Below are 22,216 nucleotides of genomic sequence, written 5' to 3'. Positions count from 1 at the left end.
CATTTATTTGACTAAAAATGCAGGAACAATAATTTAAGTATTATTGTGGAGTATTATTGCTATTAAAAGAACGGTTTTCTACTGTAATGTAGTTTCAAATGTAATTTATTCCTGAGATCAAAGCTGTATTTTCAGCATCATTACTCCAGTCTTCAGTGTCACATGATCCTTCAGAAATCATTATAATATACTGATTTACTGTGTAATATTGTCAATTATTATTGCTACTCAATTATTAATAATAGTAGTTTTTTTTTTATCAATGTTGAAAACAGTTTTTGCTGCTCGGAAACTGTGATGCATTTAGTTTTTCAGGATACTTTGATTAATAGAAAGTAAAAAAAAAAAAATCTTTTCAATAGACATTTTTGTAACATTATAAATGTTGTTAGTCTATTTTGGTCAATTTAATGCATCCTTGCTGAATAATTTATAAAAAAAATTTAGCTTACTAGTCATTTCTATACTTTAACTTATTTTCAGTTAATTGCCAAGTTTAAGTTTTGCATCTAATGTTTATATTTGATTTATTTCAGCTTTATTTCCATTACTAAAAATAATTCTGAATATTTTTGGTTTTAGTTAACCGTAGGGGTGTAACGGTGCACAAACATGACGGTTCGGTATGGTTTCAGTACAAAATACTAAATTATTATTATTTTTTTATTATTATTCAAACAATGTTTTACGAAACAAATTGCTCTTTCTTTAAATAAATTAAATTAGAATTCACATTTTCTTTTAAATCCACCTAATACAATAATAATAATAAAAAATCTTAAAAAATCTTCCTCTGCTCTAAACTATAGGGAGCCCTTTTATATTACAATTAACAACAGAGCCCAAACTTCAAATTAATTACTATTTAGTTTTAACTATAATAATCAACACTCCAATTAAAAAAATTGTATGCAAACATGCACTCATAACTTGTTTCATAAAAGATTATTTAAATATAGCCTGCATTAAATAATTAAGACATCACTAACAGGTCAAGTAAAATATACTGAGTGTATAATCTAATATTTCACAAAATGCTCTTCTTTAGACTTCATTTCTCTAGTGAACTAACGAGCTGTGGACACTGATGACTTGCCCGAGGTAAATAAAAAGCTACGTGACATTTTGTTTACAAGCCGTTTTCCACGAGTTAAACACTGATTGAGCGGTGACACGAGGCATGAGATGTTCATTCATGTTTATTTACATTAAAACTAGAAGTAAAGAGGAAGGGATGATCACACTCGCACCGAATACATGCACTAGGGCTGTCCAAAAAAAATCTGCATTTCAAATATTCGTCGAATTTAGGTGTGCATCAGGCAGCCTTATCAGTGTTGCACAAAATACGATGACAATGTTGTGTCGTTGCATTTTAATGCTTTTGTTAGCCTATCCAGCTGAACCCATTGGATGTGGCGCTGTTCCGTTGTTCATTCAAAATATTGCAGGAAACGAGAGCATCAGTGTGGAGAAGATGTTATTTACGGTGAAACTGGAAGCGAGCCGTTCACACGGAACGCAAATTTATTGAGTTAAATTTATTAACGTGCATACTATTTTGCTCGATGCGCCCTCTTGTGGCCTCAGGAGAGAAGCCAAAAGCTTTTTTTCCCCCTAATTGAAATATGCCTAAATTCGAATATAATATTTAAGTAGAAAATTCGAATTTAGTACATTTTGACAGCCCCTGACGGTTACACCCCTATTAAACGGTAACAACACTAACTCCAGAACATAAATGCATTAAGAGCCAGTTTCTTATGGTTTGTGTCTCTCCGTTTCTGATCTTTCCGGTCGTGTGACGTTCAGGAGAACCAGAAACAGGCTCCTCCGGTGCCCAAGAAGCCTGGGAAGAGTAAACCAGCCCTGGGCCGAGAGAAGAGCAACGACACGGTGGACAAACAGAGACAGGAGGCTCGCAAGCGGCTCATGGCGGCCAAGAGAGCTCAGTCCGTCAAGCAGAACTCGGCCACCGAGAGCGCCGACAGCATCGAGATCTACGTGCCCGAGGCACAGACTCGGCTCTGAGGAGACGCACAGCAAACAAGCTCAAGGGCTCCGGCGTCACACACAGCACCAAAAGCTGCTTTTGTCTTGGTGACGTTTAATAAACCGAGGTGAGAGAGAGGGACGGAAACCATGCAGTGCAAACAGACTGCCAAGGAAAACCTCACAACCAATCTTATTAGTTGCAATTAATAATATAATTATTGATATAATTAATATCGGACTGCTGTTGATTATGATTATTGTCCTAAATTCTATCAGATTGTTTTAAATGTTCTAATATTTTGGATAAGGACTCCTGTATCGTAGAAACACACCCGGCGCTCGCGTCTTTCCCCGCTGGAATCCACGTCTTCCTGTTACACGCTTCGGTTTCTGTTCTTCTTCCTTCACCAGAGATGCTCCTCATCTTCTGTTAACAGTTCGGATCGATGGAAGCGATAGAAACGTCTGTGAACGCCGCACCAGCTACTGGTTGATAAACGGATGCGGTGTGTTTCAGGTCAGGCAGGTGGCGCTCTTCCATTTTTTGATGTTTACAAATCATGCGTTTGTGGTATATCAAATGAAAGCTGTCTCCATCTCAGGTCCTGAAGTCTCACGGTTGTCCAGTTTAAACAGGTTTTCAATCCTAATAGTTCTTGTTATTTCTGCTTTGCTTTCAGGAAAGCAACCTAACCTGATGTTTTATTGAATGAAGTGCCTGTGGATCATTATTGTGGGTAACTTTACGACCCTTGTAGCAATATCAAAGATTATAATATCACAATTTAATCAGCACTCCCTAAAACACGTAGTGTAGACGCTTTGACGGTGTGATAAAACTTAAGAGCTAAATGCGATTCTTCGTTCCTTTTCATCGTCCAGTTTCTCTTTCAAACTGCACAAATCTGTACTTGTTGCTCCTCATCATTTCTCCCGTTTTTGTCCTGTTAGTTAAATATAGTATGGAATAAAGCAGACTCTTCTGTAACTGTTGTTCGGGGATGTTGTAAACTCTTGAGAAAGTCTTTACTGGGAATTTTCACAAATACAGAGCATAAATACAATCAAATACACATTCGATGTGGTTCAATTTGGACTTGGAATTGTTAGAAAAGGCTGAAAACATCTTTATGCAATGTTTTTTTTTTTATCAAAGGTGGTTAGGTTTGTTTTAAAAGTATTTGACGAAACTGCAAATTAAGAAATCTTACCTACATATTCTAATATTAATGCAGTTTTATTAATTTCATCCTTTATATTTCTGATTTAATGTGACTTAATCTGATTTGTCCCATACAAACTCACTGCTCTTTCCATGCACTACAAGTTTGGGGTAGGTTCGATTTTTTTTTTTTTATGTTTAAAAGTGTCCTCATGCATTTATTTGATCAAAAAAAAAACAGTAAAATTTTGAAATATTATTACAATTTAAAATAGCTGTTTTCTATGTGAATATCTGTTAAAATATAATTTATTCCTGTGATGCGCAGCTGAATTTTCAGCATCATTACTCCACATGATCTTCAGAAATCATTCTAATATGCTGCTCAAGAAACATTTCTGATTATTATCGATGTTGAAAACAAATATGCTGACAAATTTTTTCATGGAAACCGTGATACATTATTTTTCAGGATTCTTTGTTGAACAAAGTTCAAAAGAACAGCATTTATTTGAAATATAATCTTTTGTATCATTATAAATGCCTTTACTGTCACTTTTGATCAATTTAATGCATCCATGATGAATAAAAATGTTATTTTTTTAATCTTACTGACCCCAAACTCTTTAACTTTTTACTTTATTTTTCATCACATACATTGTCATGAACTGTTGCAGCTCTGCATTCAGTGACAAATGTCCTCAAACTGCCGCTGATTGTCTGCTATTGTGTGTCATTGGGCCGCTGATGGTGTGAATTGCATCTCTTCAGTTTGCAGCCTCTCCCGGTCGTTCCCTCCATTTGTTGTCGGTCGAGTCGTTGACGCCTGCTGAATGTCTCACAGTCCTCTCATATTCAGCCCTGCAAACGTCTGACAGTCGCAGATAACCCAGAATAATGGCTCGGGATCATGTGCAGGAGTATCTGAATACTACTCGTATCCTGTGTTTAGTGAACTCCAGGCTCAGATCAGATGAACCATGAACACATCACTCCTGTGGGAAACCTGATTTATTAATGTTTTACCAGCCTTTGGTACTATTTCCCCAATTAAATCTGCAGAAATAAGCACAAAAATTCTACTATGATGTATTAATAGAATTTCAATAAAAATAATTTGTATATATTCTATATTTCATGGTGTTTATGCATCATGATAGTTATTTCATAATACCTTTAATTAATTGTAAAATTTTATTTATTAATGTTTCAATGAATTATAGTAATTTTGTGGGAAGAAAAATGTAAAACTGCTTTAGAGTACATTTAAATTTAATCATTTGGCAGACGCTTTTATCCAAAGCCACTTACAATTAGGGAATACAAAAGGGATTCATCTTGAAGACGCAATCAGAGGAAGTGCTCGTAACACCAAGTCTCAGTCATTGTTCAAATAAGTATAAGCTAGTAAGGGAAGGAGAGAAAGATAGAGGGAAAGAGTGAGTTTAGGATGAAGTCAAGTAGTGCTGAAAGAGATGAGTTTTCAGTTGTTGCTTGAAGAGTAATGAATAAATATGAAAGGAATGGGACTTGTAAAAATGTGTTGAAAGTAATCATCCAGATGCGTTAAAGTGACAGATCTGAAAACTGAAAAACTATGTTAATTGTTCAAAATAAGATGGGTACCCTTTACATCCAATATTTTATTTTATTTTCATGAGCGGTTGTTCACCAAATGCATAATTCTGAGTCTTGAATCATCACATCACTGCGTCTTGTCGTCATTTCTGTTCAGGGGTTCAGTAAGCGGATGTTTTATGGTTGTAGTTTGTGATGCTGAAGCGTCTCGTATGGAAACAGACACCAATGTTTTAAGCACACTGAGAAATGCAGACAAATCAACCAACACCTATGTTTGCAGAAATATGCATTCGTCTTTTTATTTATTTATTTATCGCTCTATAGATGCCATGTTATGATCATTTATTCTTATTGCCTCAATCTTTTTCTATGAAAACATCATTGTATCAGTTGAATGTCTTTAAATCGACCTGTGTCTGGCGTTTCAGTGTTGTCAAACTGATTTTCACATCATTCATGTCCGGCAGCATGTTCACATGTGATCTGGATCATGTTTGAGGACATGGATCACAGAAACACCGTTCACCTGGATCTGGAGCAGCAGATGCGTTTCGGAGAAACTCTCATTTGCAACACAGGGATTTGTGTTCTGCGCCTCTCTGTTCATGCTGCTTGGATAAACTCTTTTATACGGCTGTTAAGTGACTGAGCAGCGACCCACGAACCCTCTCTGATCTCCACATCCACCGGATTTGACGCTCTCTCTTTCTTCAGATGTGTTTTACTAGTTTTTGGGGGTTGTCAAACAATAAATCATCTAAATGCAAGAGTTTGTAGCAACAAGAATTAAGATTATTATTATAAAGATTGATAATCAATATTTTATGAAACAAGCACATATTTTACTGACTAGTATTTGTTCAATATGTCTAATGCTATATGAAGTTTAGGCTGTGTATGTCAGGGTCTTTTGTTTAGTAATAAATACAGTAAATCTGAGTTAAGTTCAAATGTGTTTTTGACTCTTTATTCTTTCTCAGCACCCTATATATGTGTGTGTGTGTGTGTGACCCTGGAGCACAAAACCAGTCTTAAGTCGCACGAGTATATTTGTAGCAATAGCCAAAAATACATTGTATGGGTCAAAATTATCCATTTTTCTTTTATGCCAAAAATCATTAAATCATGAAGATATTTTGTAAATATCCTACTGTAAATATATCAAAACTTAATTTTTGATTAGTAATATGCATTGCTAAGAACTTAATTTGAACAACTTTAAAGATGATTTTCTCAATATATTGATTTATTGCACCCTCAGATTCCAGATTTTTGAATATTGTCCTATCATAACAAACCACACATCAATGGAAAGCTTATTTATTCAGCTTTCAGATGATGTATAAATCCCAATTTTAAAAAATTGGCACTTAAGACTAGTTTTGTGGTCCCGGGTCATGCATATATATATATAGCCTCATTAATATTGTTAAAAAAACTACATTTCCAGTGTGGTCTCAGTCTTTTGAAACCCCATTTTTCTCCATCTGCAAAGAACACTTCAGGTCAGAATGATGTGACACTCGGTGGTTAGGAAGCGTTAGCTGCAGAAGTGACATATGAGCAGCTCTTTTCAGAGTTTAGAGGAACTGTTGTTCTCTGTGACTGTGAACGGCACATTCCTGCATACGAAAGAGTGAGATTTGCCACAGGTGTTGAGAAAAACATCACAAATCGGATCTGTATGCAAACAAACACTCAACCATTTCCTACAAATATTGCACTTATGTAAAGAGATTTTTCTTCCAACGGGCCTTAATGTTCAGACAATGTTGGCAAAGTTAAACATTTTGTTGTTCAGAAATATAATGTTGCATGTCCTGTCATGGTCCATGTATGACATGAATATAGTTGAACTTTTAGGTTCAACAGGTGTGAGATATACAGGTTATATCGGTTCAGACTCTCACACAAACAGAAATTCATCGATATGAACATTTTCCCTTGTAAGTAGGGTACACAGCTTATTGATACTGGATAGAAAGATTATTACAATATTATAACAAAATAAAATAATTTTAACAAATGCTAAATTAATTGCAATTAAATGTTCTCTTAAAGCTAACATAAATACAAACCAAAAATGGGTGGAAGATAAACAAAAACAGAATAATTAATATTTTATTATATTATAATGTAATTTACAACTATTTAAAATAGTTAAATTACATTATAGATTTAGATTGTAAATAAATATTTAATAAAATATAGTTATTTATATATTATACATGTAATATAGCTAAAGTTTTTATCAAGTCAGAAAATACTTATTTTATTTCATTTCTATGGCAAATATAATAATTTTTATGAAACACATTTTATTTGCTAAAAGCAAATCAATTAAAATAATAAATATGTGCATATAAAGTGTCTAATATGTATAAATATTATGGTAAAAAGATGCAAAACGTGTTTTTAAAAGAAAAGCAATTTATAAAAATATTTATTAGAGTAGCACATGCGTAACACATTATTGGAGGAGAAATTCATATATATATATGTGATATATATGTTTAAATGTGTTTCGTCACTTTAGTTCTGTAGAACATTAGATTACTTATTTAAAAGTCTGGAAGATTGAAAGGAGTTTCCAAACATGACAAATCTGGACCGCAAAGCTAAAATGTAGCTCTTAAAATAAACTCTCACAAGTGTTTGAATCGTGAGTTTTGAATGAAAGAGTGATGACACACAGATGTGGGGCCCTTATTGGCCCCTGGAGTGTGGAGGAGGGACCTAGAGCCTGTCATTGAGGGACGGGAGGGAGATAAAGAGAGAGAGTTTGCTGGAGCAGCAGAGCTGCAGGTAAACGGATGCTTGTCCCTGATGAAAGCAGACTCTCTGACTCCTGGAGCGTCTCCTCTGACCGGACTCCTGCAGCTGCGTGCGCGTGCGCGTGAGGAACACACTGTTTGACGAGGACCCGCGTCTGTACACCAGCAACTTCCAACATTTTGAGTGTTTTTTTCCAGCATCCAGGATGAAGCCCAACAAAAGAGGTGAGAATCGCTGAGACGTGCGCGTTTGCACGCTGTTAAGCGTCGGATCGCACGCTGCTCATCTACACGTCTGTGAGCGAGCGTGGCGTGATTTTCAGTCTGAACGCGTGAAACGCAGATGTGCTTCTGATTCTGGCCTGATCCACGCGTTCAGACTCGTTCGTGAAGGGCCTTCGGCGCCAGACGCGAGTCTCCGCGGCTTTATTGATCCACGCGTTTCTTACATTGTATCATTGCGGTCTGATGACGTCAGCGCGCGTTTGTTTGTTTCGCGCGTCTGTGATCCCGTTTGTTTATTCGCGTCTCAGACAGACTTTTGTTTGGTCGCTTTTCTATTTTGCTTGAATTGAACGCGTTTTCTAGTAATCAGGTTGCGGTAAATGACGCTGAAGATGTGGAGGTCATTTGTTTGGGACTACAAATACACTTTTATGCGTTCATTAGCATGCAGTGTGAAAACAGAAAGGGGGAAGCGACTTCTTGCATGTGGAGTTCATTCAATCATTTTGTTGATGTTAGATAATCATGTGCATGAACTCGTTGTGTTGGCTAGAAAAAACAAATCACACGAAATTCAGAATTGAAGATTTTCCTAATATTTGATTCCACTTTAATTAGTTTTATGTAATCTGTAACGCAGCTTTGTGTTGAATCATTCATCCACTATCTCAAGAAACAACGTTTTCATTTGTGACACACATTGAAGAAAACTGCTTCCTGCTACAAATGCTTAAGTGAAACAGGGATACAGTTGCAGACTGGAGCACACACACACACACACACAATCTGCTTTGTTAAAGTGGGTTTCAGGAACTCCCACATTTTTAGCTGCTCTTTAAGGCTTCATGTTTCAGCAGGAGAAAGAAACTGAGCTGCTGAAGTGTGTCTGATTCACTCTGAGTTTAGTGATCACACAACGAACGCATGCTTTTCCCAGAACCACTCCAGAAATACAGTATTTAAGCCAATACTGTGACTGTTGCTTTAATAAAAAGATGGAAACTTGATATTATCATTGTCAGAAATGCAGGTTCTTACATAGTTTGGAGGGGATCCTGTAATGCTGTTAACAATTGTAATAACTGTATATATCGAGTGACACTATTGAGTGTGTTTTTGAGGATTTAATTTAACATTAAACTAATTTAGTAGTTAAGGTGCTTGTCCAGAGTTTATTGGCCTTGTCTAAACAGGCCTAGACGTTAGTTTTGGGTTTAAGGGCCTAGAAACCAAAAAAAGTTATGCAATCTTTCAAATTGGTGGTAATACATATATGATTCTGAGGTAAGTATGTGATCAAATCCTCAAAAGTAAAAGCATATTCCCCTCGGCGACTGTTACGGTTACATATTATTAATGGCTGTATTTAGAATCAACTGCATGAATTATACCGTCTGCTTTGATTATCTTTATAATCAGCAGTTAATGCTTTCATGAAAATGTTCATTGTAATTTTAAAACGCTTGATTGGACCACCTGTGAAGCTCAATAGCGCTCTAGATAAGCTTAATGTCCCTCTGGTTTGTGAGCGTCAGGGTGGGGGTGAGGAGACACTGTAATGGTGAAGGTGTGAATGGAGGAGCAGTTCAGACTCTATAGTGTTTTCATGTGTAAATGGAGTGCAGTCAAGCGGGTTTATCTGTGGGACACTTTTAAATGACAGACCGAGACAATTCAGTTGTAAGATAAGACCTGATTCTTTCACTTGCATGAAAAGGAAGCATTGCATTGTAGGATACAGTATTGCATGCGGTGTGTTCTCTTGTACTAAATTTAGAAGATCCTCTAGTTGTTATGCATGCAAAAATGTGCATAATTTGCATAGTATACACATTTGTGGCATTTTAAACTTTTTTGTGACCTATCCTAAATCACTTTCATTCCTCTGTCATGTATGCTGTTTTGAGACCAATAGTTCTGTTGTCGTCTTCATCGCAGCTTTTGAGGAGGACCAGAACGGAGACACTGAGTTTTCTGCCATGTCAGACAGCGACCCGTGTGAAGACGACAGTTGCCCTCTCAACCTGTCCACCAGCGGCAGAAGAAGCGGGTCTGCCACCAAACGCCGCCGACGGGGAAACCTCCCCAAAGAATCCGTTCAGGTTCTGAGAGACTGGCTGTACGAGCATCGCTTCAACGCTTACCCGTCAGAGCAGGAGAAACTGAGCCTGTCTGAACAGACGCATCTCTCTGTGTCACAGGTGAGGCATAACCGCTGCATTAAACATTAGACCTAACACCTTCGTGTTTCAAAGCAGTGTGATATTTTCCATGCAATTACAATGAAACTGAAGTTTTCAAGATCAAAAGGCAAAATTACCATGGAAGTAGGAAATTTAATCTTATTTAGACATAAATTTGAGTCCTGTACTCGCCTCCATGTTGTTTCAAGCACATATGACCCAAAACTTTGAAGTCTGGATACAAAAGTATCAAAGTTAAACTTTAGACCTAAATTAAAAAAAAAAAAAAGTGTTATTTACTTGCCTTCAGGTTCCAAACATGCAATATTTTCCCTGAATTTAAAAAGAAACTAGAGTTTGCCAAAAAGTGGCAAAATTACCATAATCTTTCTAAATTTAAACTCATTTAGACTTAAATTTGAATTAAATTTCTCCTTCATTTCAAATCAGTACAATATTTTCCATGCAATTACAGTGAAACTGCAGCTTTCAAGCTCAAAAGAATGAAAAATTGCCTTAAAAGTATCATAAATGTAAACTTAGTCTTACATTTTGGTCTGTTCCTCACAGCTTTTGTATGGTTTCAGAATATAGTACACAGGCCTGTATACACAGGTTATGAATGTCGGTTGTCCTTTTTGTCTAAGTGAGCATGTTTTTTCCAGATTAAGCCAAAGTGGACCAGAGTCGAAAGTCTTGTTAATCATCAAATTCAGTTTAAACAATCTTCTCTTTCCAGTATTATAACTTTTATGTCTTTGATCCGTTTTTACATTTGGCTGTAATCTTCAAAGACTAAGAGTTTCCCACACAGTCTGTGCTGTGTTTGGTCCTTGACCGAGAGCTGCAGTGTTGTCAGAGCGCAGGAATGTGCTGCATATTTCCTCTGGTCTCCATTAGAGCCAGCTGTCTGTCTGACACAGCCTGCAGTTCACAGCTGCGCCAACAGGAGGCACCACTTTAGGATTCAAAAAATGCATGTTCTTTTTGTTGTTGTTGTTCTTTTGTTCCTGGGTCAAGAAATAGCAAGGACATTATATCCAATGCAATACCTCCTTTAAATTACACTTTTCCTTTAATGTTAAATTAATGGTACTTAACATGTCTAAATTGCAAGTTATTTTTTAAATTATAAAACGGTTATCAGTTTCTGTAATTTTAAAATTTGTGAAACAATTGATCATGCTTTTTCTCTTTGTTCCTGTAACAATCCTGTAACATTTGGAAATATCAGGAAATTTCAAGCGGGTTTTCCGTCCCTGGAAAAATATGGGGAGTTAATAAAATACGGCCTGTTTCTAGTTAGGTCTGATGTCATTTTTGGGCTAGAAATGAATTCCCTTAACCAGTTACACAAATGACTAGGAAAATCATGAAAATGTGGAAACCCAGGGTTAAATACTAACCAGACTTAAGCATTTAGTCAAGTTAATTTTATTTGCATAGTGCTTTCCACAATACACACGTTCTGCATCTTAACAGAAAATCATGATGTTAATGTTTGTAATATTATTCAGCAGATTAGTGCTGGGTGGTAATAGTTTACTTTTTGCAATGATGCAAGCAATCAAGCAGTTTTACTATTTGCTATATTGCGTATAATTTAGTATGCATCACCGTACATGAGTATGCTGTATGCATGTTGATCAAGTTGGACATACTTGTATGCAAACTTTATATAAAGAGCTGCGTGATAACATTTTGTGACAATACAAGCAATCAAGCCGTTGAGATTTGCTGTAGTACACTATGTATGTGGGTAAGCTTTATATAATGTGATCAGTCCCATGGCATCTTAAGTTTCTAAAACTAAAGTCTTTAATCTTCTTTGTAGATCTGTAACTGGTTCATAAACGCACGCCGGAGGCTCCTGCCGGACCTGCTCAGGAAAGACGGCAAAGACCCCACTCAGTTTACAATGTCACGGCGCACTAGCAAACCAGACAGATCTGCCTCCCCAGAATGCCCTGCCTCTTTGACCCGCCCCTCTGTCATCTGCCCCGCCCCCACATTGGACTTGAGGCTGTTGGGTAACACTGCAACGGCAATTTTGGCTGGAGCTGGTTGTTTGCCATCATCAGGAAACCAAGACGGCATTCAAGCTCTGATGCAGCTGGACACTCGAGGTCTGCTGAGACGAGAAGGTCTAACCGGAGACCAGCACCTGACAACCATCCCGCTTGCTTCTACCTCTGTCCCAACCCTGGGAGCGGTGAGCCCGACTGGGGTCCTGTTCAACACGCCTCCACCTACCCCACCGGAGCTTTGCCCTCAAGATTTCAGCGATCTGAAGCTTCTGGTGGACGCAGCCTTGCAGCGAGCGGCCGAGCAAGAAATCAGCCAGCAGAAAGAGCAAACGACGCAGCAGCAATCAAGCGGACCTTCAAACGAAAGTTCAAGAGCGCTCGTCCAGAATGGCAATTCGGAGACGCCTTCAAGGGACGAATCCAATGCTTCACCGAGTTTGATGGAGAACACTGTATTACCAGTGTCGGTTCCCGTCATGAGCCAAGCTTTTCCAGGCCTCCCCGGCGATCGAAGCTCGGCCGGTGTCTCCGATGCGGAATCTGGAAGCTTTGCATCTTCTGGGATGTGGAGCGTTCAACAACCCGGTCCATCTGGGAATGTGGTATTGCACGCATGGGTTACACCGTACAAGCATAATACGGTCACGGAAGCGGTTAACTAACTCCAACTCACTTTAGACTCCTTTTGTTTGCTTATGTTTGTTACATTTGTTGGAAAACAAATGTACACCTGCTTCCCCAAATCATTGTCATGGATGTCACTTCAAGGGATTCCGGAGTGAAGCTTCTCTACACCACAATGTATTTTGAAGACATTTTAAAAACGTTTTGAACCAAAACCTTTTACCTTTTTAACTACATGAAGTTTATGGGCATGCATAAAATGCTCTTCGAAAAAATAATCCAGCATTTCAGACTCTGGGATCTTCGAGACCAGGTGGAGGTCCTTTCACATGGCCATGCAATATTACCATGTGCGAACACCAGCAAACTCCAAACCTGTGCAGCTCAGGTTTACAGCCAAGAGATTTTCATTTAAACGTTTGTAATTGAAGTGGCCTAATTAAAGTAGCTCCACATGTAGTTGCTCTTGCCTGTTTGCATCAGTATATCCACTAGTGTTCGACGTAAATGTGTCATATAGCATGCTTTACTTATTAGAGATCTGTGAATGCAAAGACCAGCATGCATTGTTTAAATATCTGAGATTAGTTACCAAAAATGCCCTCTTGGATTTAATACTTTGCTCCGAATTTGCCTCCACTTCTACAATCTCAGCTTTGAAAGTCTTTCCCAATAGTGTTTGTAATTTGTCATATTTCCTGCACTTTATAGTCTAATTTCACCTCCTCAGGACCGTCTGTCCGGTCTCAGAATAAGGTCAGAGCGCGCTCTCGTGTGCCGTGATGCGTGTCTGTCAGGAATTGATCGTACTGCAGAGATCCTCCCTCACGTCTCGTGTCTGTCTGAGATGCGGGCGGGAGGTCGTCGCAAAGACGGAGCCGGCATTGATTTTCTTCACTTCTCATGTAACGTGATCGTAGGGCTGTAGCTTTATTTTTGCTGAAATGATTATTGTTCTGACGGTATTGTTGGGTGAAGTAGATGATCAGCATTAATAATAGTGTTTTACATAGAGGGAGACATCATATGGATGTGTTAGTGAGTATGAGAGAATTTATTGGGAAGACTGAAAGTGTTTTTTGACGCTAATGGAGTTTCGTGCATTTCCAAGATGAATTTAAAGTCTGTTTGTACCTCTCTGAGATGAACTGAAGTGCTTCTTTCTCTCTGTGAATGTATCTAGAGAACTAACAAATATTATTTAGAAACGGAACATTCTTTCCAGTGATTTCATGAGCTACTCCCTCAGTCTCTTTCTCTTTTTGGACACTAGAGATCCTAGATGCATTATGATTTTATGCTTGTAGTTTCCATGAAACTGAGAACATGTACAGATTCGTCTTTATAGTAATGTTTTTAATCTTTTAGTATTTTTATAAAGCGGTTATTACAATTCGTTTTCTCACAAACATGCCATAATTCTGATTTAGTTTGCTAGGTAAGTTCTCATTGAGGTCAGTGCAAAGGTCAGAGGTCACGTTCTGTAGTACTGTACATTGTTTTTCAGTACTTTTCAGGTTTGTTTTTTTGACCTTTCCATCTTGGGTTCGAGTCATTTTAATTTCCTTCTCTGACATCACACATGGAGTTTTTAATTCAATTCTATAAGGTGCTTTTCTTTTTTTTTTTCAAGCCATGTTTGAGCTGATTATGAGAAACTGACTGTCATATTGTAGCATCATAAACTGTATTACAGATCTAATGAACACTTCAAAACCACTGTGATCGTTCGGTTAGTTACTGTAACAGTGATGGGTACTGGAAGTAACACTATATTTTTCATATAATATACTCTATTTTTTTCACCTCTTCAGAAAGACCAATATTAATATTCCTGGAACTGTATTGTTGATGTTCTTATTGCAAAAAGGGTCTTCTAGGTGACAATGTGAAACATGTAAATATCATTCAGGTTTTTGTCTGGCATAGACCTGCTTTTAATGTGTGTGTGTGTGTGTATACATCAAATATGCGTAGCTCTCTCCTGTATGACCAAATACATGGATTTTGTTTAATGATCGTGTTTGTGTGTGTGTGTGTATAACTCAGGACAGTAAAACTGGCATTTGTGCCTTACCTGCTTCCTTAGAAAACCTTTGGACTAGTCTGTGCAATATCTGCCTTAAGATTTTATTTGATGTCCTTTTGTACAAGCATTACAGAGAAATAAAGCTTTGTTTTTCATAGATTTGTAGTAATGTTGGGGAGTAATGGAAATTGCAGAAATGAGTGCTGTTGATTTATGCATGCACAGAAATGAGAATTCACTGTAGTTTGAGGCCATCTTTATTTCCGTATAAAATGCGTCATGTTCATATGATGGATGACTTCATGTCTGAGAGCTGCCACATGTAAATACACATTTCATAAGCCAGATATTCACAGGGTTTGATGGGAAAATACAAGTAGCAGTACTACCAAAAAACCAACATATCCCAAAGTCTGCGTCTCAGATTTAACAGGAGAATATCAGTTTGAAAAAATGGAGATGGAATCTGTCATTCTGTGCTTACATTAATGACTTAAAAATACTGCCCTACAAATAATTCTCAGCGTAGTTACTGCCTTTTTGCTTTGTAGGGCAGAATACCCATAATATTTTTGATAACTGATAATATTGCTCAGTGAGCGGGAGATACTGATAATCCTTTTAAATACACATAAAAATAACTTTTTCTACAGGTTTATGGCATCTCCGATGTAATGGATTCAGCAGTTGCACAGACGTCCAGCTGCAGAGTACATTGCTTTAACCTACTCAAACACATACTGTAGTCCCCCATAAAAGCACAAAATACACATTGCACAGATTGTTAGCAATGCAATCCGGTTATATCGAATGCATTTAGAGAAAAAAATACTTCTTTTATAGATCATGCAATATTAATGCCATGAAATGTGTTTTTCTTGGCTTCTAGATGCTGATGTGTTTGTAATGTGCTGTGCAGCTGCGGCTGATGCTCTCTGGTCGTCTACATGTCGTCTTTATCTTTGGCACCGTGTTTGAGAATCCGGGTGAATTCACCGTAGTTAAAGTTGCCCTTTTTGTCAATGGGAGCCTCTCTGAAGAGCTCGTCCACCTCTTCATCTGTGAAACGATCTCCCATGGTGGTCAGCAGCTCTCGCAGGTGGTCTTCATGAATGACTCCTGTGCAGACGAGAATCAAACTCGCAGATAGAGCAGTTCATTTGTTTAATATGTAGATCATGCAGGTATGAGATGTGAACTGCCTCTGAATATTGGGGCATAATTTCTGCATTTCCATATCTTTTATTTGCTGATTAAAGTTCTAAAATTCTAGTGTATTACCTAAAGTAGCTTAAAGGGATAGTTCACCTTCAGTTGGTCCCCATTGACTTGCATAGTGTTTTTTTCCATACTATGGAAGTCAATGGGGAACAGCAACTGAAAGTTAACCATCTCTTTAAGTCATATACTATACACTCTTAAAAATAAAGCTTCCAAAAGCGGGTTTTGGTTCCCCAAAGAACCTTTCAGTGAACAGTTCTTAAACGAAATTTTCCTATATGTCACCCCATATTATGGAGGCCCAAAACAGCAGAAATTAAAAATAAATTAATGTATTAATAAATATGGAAATAATAAATACCCCAATAAATATGAAAAAGAAAGTTAAAATAAAAGGCAATGCAAAAATGAATGAAAATAAACAATAAATAGTATTTGTTTTATAAAGTCATACATTACTTATTTTTCTATTATCACATGTATTTATTTATTTTTACTTTTGCAGGTTTGGGCCTTTGTACTACTTTCTGTTTCTGGTCAGACTCATGATATGTGACCCTGGACCACAAAACCAGTCATAAGGGTAAATGTTTCGAAATTGAGATGAATACATCATCTGAAGCTGAATAAATAAGCTTTCCATTGATGTATGGTTTGTTATGACAGGACAATATTAGGCTGAGATACAACTATTTGAAAATCTGGAATCTGAGGGTGCAAAAAAATTCTAAATATTGAGAAAATCACCTTTAAAGTTGCCCAAATGAAGTTCTTAGCAATGCATATTACTAATCAAAAATTAAGTTTTGATATATTTACAGTAGGAAATTCACAAAATATCTTCATGGAACATGATCTTTACTTAATATCCTAATGATTTTTGGCATAAAAGATAAATGGATAATTTTGACCCATACAATGTATTTTTGGCTATTGCTACAAATATACCCCAGCGACTTAAGACTGCTTTTGTGGTCCAGGGTCACATATTAAGGCAGTTTTGTTTTACCGGATCCTTCCTCATCGAAGCAGGCGAAAGCGTTCCTGATGACATCCTCGGGGTCGGTTCCGTTGAGCCGTTCTCCAAACATGGTGAGGAACATGGTGAAGTTGATGGGCCCTGGAGCTTCACTCATCATCCCCTCCAGGTAATCATCAGATGGGTTCTTCCCTGAGCACAGGTAACACACACACACACCGAAGCAAAGGTCAGTATTTGATATAGAAGACTATTATAATGTCCGTTCCTCTCCGTCAGACTCACCCAAAGAGGCCAGCATGTCATGGAGATCCTCTTTATCGATGAATCCGTCTCGGTTCTGGTCGATCATGTTGAAGGCCTCCTTGAACTCCTGGATCTGTGACTGGTCAAACATGGCAAACACGTTTGAAGTGGCTCTTTGTGGCCTCTTCTTAGTGGTCTTTCCCTTTGCTCGCTTGCTGGACATGATGGCGGTGTTTCAGGTCTGGAAAGAGCAGATGTTCATTAATGCTTCTGCAATTACAGGGTCCACTGTAGATGTCACTTCAGACATTCTACTAACAGTAAGTAACTTTGCAACTACATGTCTACTAGCAGTCACCATACTGACTATGAGAAACTTTACAAGTATATGTCAACGTATTCTACTAACCCTAAACCTACCCTACTGAGAGTTAGTAGACATGTAGTTACTTATAGTTAGTAGAATGTCTAAACTGGACTATCGAAATAAAGTAACCGTCTTTGGTCAAGAAAACTTGAAGAAAATGGCAAAATCCAGGATTAAAGTTGGGGATGGTGTATTTTTGTAGGCCAAAACCTTGAAAGGAGTTAATATTTTTTTGCCTAAAAAAAGGTTTGTGTTTAACACAAGCTCAAGATGTGTTCAAGTTTTAAAATCCATCAGTTATACACCCTTGTGATTCTTTTAAGCCTCATGTGCATTGTGTTGTTGTTATTAGATGGAGTATATAAACCATCAGCTATATGTCTTTGTCATCAACCAAACATTTTTTCTTTGTATCTCTGTGCTTCTATGTGAATGACTTTATTTGGGTGTCAACCAACAGCTGTCATTACAGGAAAGTGAGTGTCTGATATATGACTGTCTAGCCAACAAATAAAAGTTGTGTGGTGTCAGCATTATTCATCTGCATTCATGTTAAATCAGTGAACCACAGATTCTTAAGTTCTTTCAGATCTGGATTTCAGTGTGAGTTATAGTAAAAAATCATTAGTTCAGTGTGATCATGCATGCATAATAACCACTGACAGTGTTCAGAAACACAAACTAAAACTATTAAAAACTTTAATAAAACAAGCTAGCTGCCAAGGCAACGTCTCTTATTTCCATTTAGGTTAACCTGTAGTAAAATAACCACCTAAAACTGAAATAAAAGTGAATAAATGGTGGGAAAAAAAGAAGACAAAAACAACAAAATTACTTTAAAATAAAAACAAAATATTAAAATAAAAACTTTAATCAAACCTATAATAACACTTGTCCAACTGAACAGACTTATAGTATGGTCACAGAAAATATATATGTCCAACTCTTCAATAAATAAATTGACAAAAACAACAAAATTAAACTAAACTAAAATTTGACTAAAATGAAAATATGAATCATAACACTGGTTCAGTTGCTCAGACTCACAGTATATGTCCAGCTCTCATAAGCAGCATTAGCCAAACTCAGCTGAGACCAGGACTGTAGTGAACTTTTGATTACAAGGATTTATAGACAGACTGCGAGTCGATTAAGGATATTAGCTTTGATCTAGAAAGCATGTTATGAACAGAGCATATTGACTAAAGGCCAATAAAGCCATGAGCATCAGAGATGAGGTTACAGACGGTTTCTGAGCCCGATGTGAACAACACATTTCACAACCATCTGTTTCAAAACACATTAAACATTTATGAATACATCATTCATTATGAATGTGTCATTAATGTTATTCAGTCTATCTAGATGACCGCAGTCAGCTATAACAGTCATTTTCATATCTGTGTTTTTATTGCTCTTGTATTCATAGTTTCTCAATATCTGCTCAATAAAGTAAGCAAATGCTGTGGAAGGATCCATTCATTCCTTCTATAGCCGTCCTGGTCCGTATGCAAACATCCTGACTGCATTATTCCTGTGCTCTGTGTTTCATGAGTATGAAGCAGGACCAGTATTTATATAACTGATTAAGTAACTGCTTATTTTCAGGCTGTGTCTGTGTGTGCGTGTGTGTGTGTGTGTGTGTGTGTGTGTTTAACCACATCACCAGATCACAATGTCCAGCTCCACCACAGGATTAAATGTAGGAATTTAGAAACCGACAGCCTGAAGGACATCAGACGCTCATCATCCTGAAGGATGTTTCCATGCACTCTTTAATGTACGTCATCATGTATTGGATTACATTAAAACTATATTAATATAACTTGCTTTTAAATATTGTTTTGATAGTTGATCCATTTTAAAATTTCGTGGAAACTACAATATGACATTTATTTGGATACATTGGGTTAAACATGTTTTCATTTACTTTTAGTCATTTAGCAGATGCTTTTATATAAAGTGACTTACAAATGAGGACAATTGAAGCAATCAAAAGAGCAAAATCATGCAAGTGCTATAACAAGTCTCAGTTAGCCTAACACACGGAGCAAGGTTTTGTTTTTAAATGATATAATAAATAAAAAGAAAACAAACAGAATACAAAAAGAATAGAGAAGCTAGTTGTGTTTTGTTTTTAAAGAGCAGTTAGTAAATGAATGGAGTGCAAGTCTAAAAGGGGCAAGTTTTTTAAAATATGTTTTCCATTGTTGAAGCATTTTCTTGTAAAAAATAAAACATTCTTGAATTTTATTTAGATAAATTGGGTTAAACTTGGGTTTAAATATTTGCTGATACACGTTTGTTTTTCTTTGTCCTCAATGTTACTTTCTGTCCTGTTTTCCTGTTCTTGTTCACAGGAAATGACATCATTATGGTGGTAAAACAGGAGCACAGATATCACCAGTAAGCATCATCTATGGATTTGATGAATTGTGCTGTTTTAGTTGGTTTGTGTCTCTCTAAAACATCCATCAATAAATAACGCAAACCCACATTTCTAAAAGGTGGTTCAAATTTGGACATCCTAATGTGCTCAAACTTTAGCACTTATGAACATCCATAAACAACCAGACACTGTCACGTTCTCCCACATTAGTTTGTTGCCTCTGAAATTGGTTTGGCAAACACATAATTCCTCATTAACTCTTTTCAGAGAGACTTTAACAAACTATCTAGTCACGTTGCTTCACTAAAACTGCAGTGATGTTTAACAACAGTAAAGTTTCACCTCCTCTGAATGAAAAAGCTCAAACTAAATCACTCTATCCCTATAGTTGCTCTCTTGGTTTCTGTTAATGAGTTGCTTTACTGTTTCAGGTTGTGTTCTCCAGCCAGTGGTTACATCACGGGTCTTACCTCTTGACTTTTGACCTCAACCGCACACAATAAAACCAAGAGCTCTTTTCCAGATGAAGCAATTATGGCCAAGCTACATGCAAAGAAAAACACAGTATTTGAAACTCAAGAGTTTCTTTCATGCTTTGTATCCCTAACTCAGGAGGACACACTCCTGTAACAGAAATGCATTGAACCACACTAAAAACAAAGAAAAAACCATCAGATCCTTTGCTCGGCATTATGATGATCCTGGATCAGTTTTAGCTCCATAGCTGCAACATACGTCACCGGCCCCATCCAGATCTCAGTGTCCCATATTCATACAAAGCTTTATAAGACTTTATAGCACATAAAACCAAACCAGAGCACAAGGAGACCTCATAACTCACCTCTGCTGCTGCTGATGGATTGTGCTGTCCACTGGACTGTGTCTCTGTGCTGGAAACTAAGACTGTCTGCTACACTTTCGAGACACAAAAGTTTCTCCAGAGCATCAGCTTGAGAAATGCATCCCTCCCATGTTACTTTCGGCCAATCAGAGGTCTCCGTTCTCCCAAACAGAGCCTGCCCACAGCAGGGATTTATCCATATAAGGGCAAGGAATGTTGAGCCTGTGTCTGTGTATGACATACAGAGAGTAAGATACTCAGAGGAATCAACATGAAATGACAGGAAAAGAGATAAGCTGCCTTATTTAGAGAAAACTGGCCTCGTGTGTGTGTGTGTGTGTGTGTGTGTGTGAGAGAGAGAGAGAGAGAGAGAGAGAGAGAGAGATGGATGGATGGATGCGTTTGTGTTCATTCCACAAAACCACAGAAGAGTTTCCTCAGCATACACTCTTAAAAATAAAGATGCTTAAAAGGTTCTTCACAGCAATGCCATAGAAGAACCAATTTGGTTCTTTAAAGAATGATCTCTTTATAATCTGAACAACCTTCTTCAGATGTTAAAGGTTCTTAATGGAACCCTTTAGACAAAACAGGTTCTTCTATGGCATCGTGAAGCACCTTTATTTTTAAGAGTGTAATTTAGCAGCACAGGGGTTTTCAGTCTTATATATTCCATGGACCCCTATGATCCCCTAAACATGAGGGACCCCATCCTAAAATTTAAGATGTATATTTTTTATGTGTAAAGACCCAGATTATACTAATATTTAAATATACTATATACCTATTTAAAATGTTATTATAAAATAAAAATATTATTTTATAATATGATTTATATTGATAATTTATTAATTTGTTAGTTTTATAAATTTTCCCCTAATCCTAGTTTAATAACCCCTGGTTTAGTATATCTTGGATAGAGAGTGATCTTAAAATAAAGCTGCTGAAACTCCATTAATCTTCATAACAGAGATCTGTTCCCTCCTACATTATTAGAGAACTCTGTTGATATTAAATACCTCTCACTTTTGTGCATGACAGCACTTTAGTTATTGTCTTCCATGGTCATTAGGTGTGACACGAGCCAGGAATCAAACAAGAGAGAGAGAGTTATTATTATTATTGTTATGGATGTTATTATATTACTGTTCTTGGAATAGGCCTCTATCCATCATTAAAGCTGGAATTGTTTACCGTTTCCAAAGTGTCTCTTTACACATTGTCTAAACACTAAAAACTATGATAACTAAGCATAAGCACAATTTTATTTATTATTATTTTTTATTTAATGCTTGAATAACACATCGTTAGCATTCACAGTGACAAATACACAGTCGCTGCGAGGTCATGATTTGATTGCCATAAAGTGTTTTGCCAAATCATTTAAAATGAAAAGAAATTGCTAGTATGATTCCATATATTATTCCAGAACAATATGCAATTCAGCAGATATCATGCAGAAATAATGTAGTATTTTATATATGTATTTTCAATAATTTTTATTTATTTATTTAAGAAATATTATTATTAAATAACAAACAAATAAATGCAAAAAAAGAGAAAACGATAAATA

The 22,216-nt window shown here is 36.9% G+C and overlaps 3 protein-coding genes across 3 annotated transcripts in view; 2 read left to right on the top strand and 1 right to left on the bottom strand.

Annotated features, from left to right (window-relative positions):
* The window catches only part of dlgap4b (discs, large homolog-associated protein 4b), a gene marked incomplete at its 5' end in the record, with an annotated part of 33,645 nt that extends 27,965 nt beyond the window's left edge, over positions 1 to 5,680 (top strand). Inside the window, one exon of the mRNA XM_079377368.1 lies at positions 1,813 to 5,680. Coding sequence (XP_079233494.1) covers positions 1,813 to 2,031 — 219 coding nt within the window. The 3' untranslated portion in view covers positions 2,032 to 5,680. The remainder of the gene's footprint in view (positions 1 to 1,812) is intronic.
* A 1,806-nt stretch (positions 5,681 to 7,486) lies between these two features.
* On the top strand, positions 7,487 to 14,758 carry LOC306844510 (homeobox protein TGIF2-like). The gene is made up of 3 exons (XM_079376697.1): positions 7,487 to 7,737; positions 9,676 to 9,938; positions 11,755 to 14,758. Exons 1-3 carry the CDS (start codon positions 7,719 to 7,721, stop codon positions 12,607 to 12,609), a joined length of 1,137 nt encoding a protein of 378 aa, XP_079232823.1. The 5' UTR covers positions 7,487 to 7,718; the 3' UTR covers positions 12,610 to 14,758.
* LOC306844511 (myosin regulatory light polypeptide 9) lies at positions 14,671 to 20,774 on the bottom strand. Its single transcript, XM_079376698.1, has 4 exons — positions 20,644 to 20,774; positions 17,086 to 17,287; positions 16,831 to 16,992; positions 14,671 to 15,719 (listed from the first exon to the last, which is right to left on the bottom strand). Exons 2-4 carry the CDS (start codon positions 17,267 to 17,269, stop codon positions 15,544 to 15,546), a joined length of 522 nt encoding a protein of 173 aa, XP_079232824.1. The 5' UTR covers positions 17,270 to 17,287; positions 20,644 to 20,774; the 3' UTR covers positions 14,671 to 15,543.
* Positions 20,775 to 22,216: the final 1,442 nt, after the last annotated feature.

This window comes from Barbus barbus, assembly GCF_936440315.1.
Source record: "Barbus barbus genome assembly, chromosome: 25".
Lineage (NCBI taxonomy): Eukaryota > Metazoa > Chordata > Actinopteri > Cypriniformes > Cyprinidae > Barbus > Barbus barbus.
The sequence above is the reverse complement of the archived record's forward strand: the minus strand, read 5'-3'. Positions and strand labels throughout refer to the sequence as shown.

Coding starts and splice junctions, on each gene's coding strand:
- LOC306844510 (XM_079376697.1), top strand. Junction 9,939..11,754: donor CGCATCTCTCTGTGTCACAG/GTGAGGCATAAC, acceptor TCTTCTTTGTAG/ATCTGTAACTGGTTCATAAA.
- LOC306844511 (XM_079376698.1), bottom strand. CDS start 17,269: ATGTCCAGCAAGCGAGCAAAGGGAAAGACCACTAAGAAGAGGCCACAA. Junction 16,993..17,085: donor TGACATGCTGGCCTCTTTGG/GTGAGTCTGACG, acceptor ACCTGTGCTCAG/GGAAGAACCCATCTGATGAT. Junction 15,720..16,830: donor CTTCGATGAGGAAGGATCCG/GTAAAACAAAAC, acceptor TCGTCTGCACAG/GAGTCATTCATGAAGACCAC.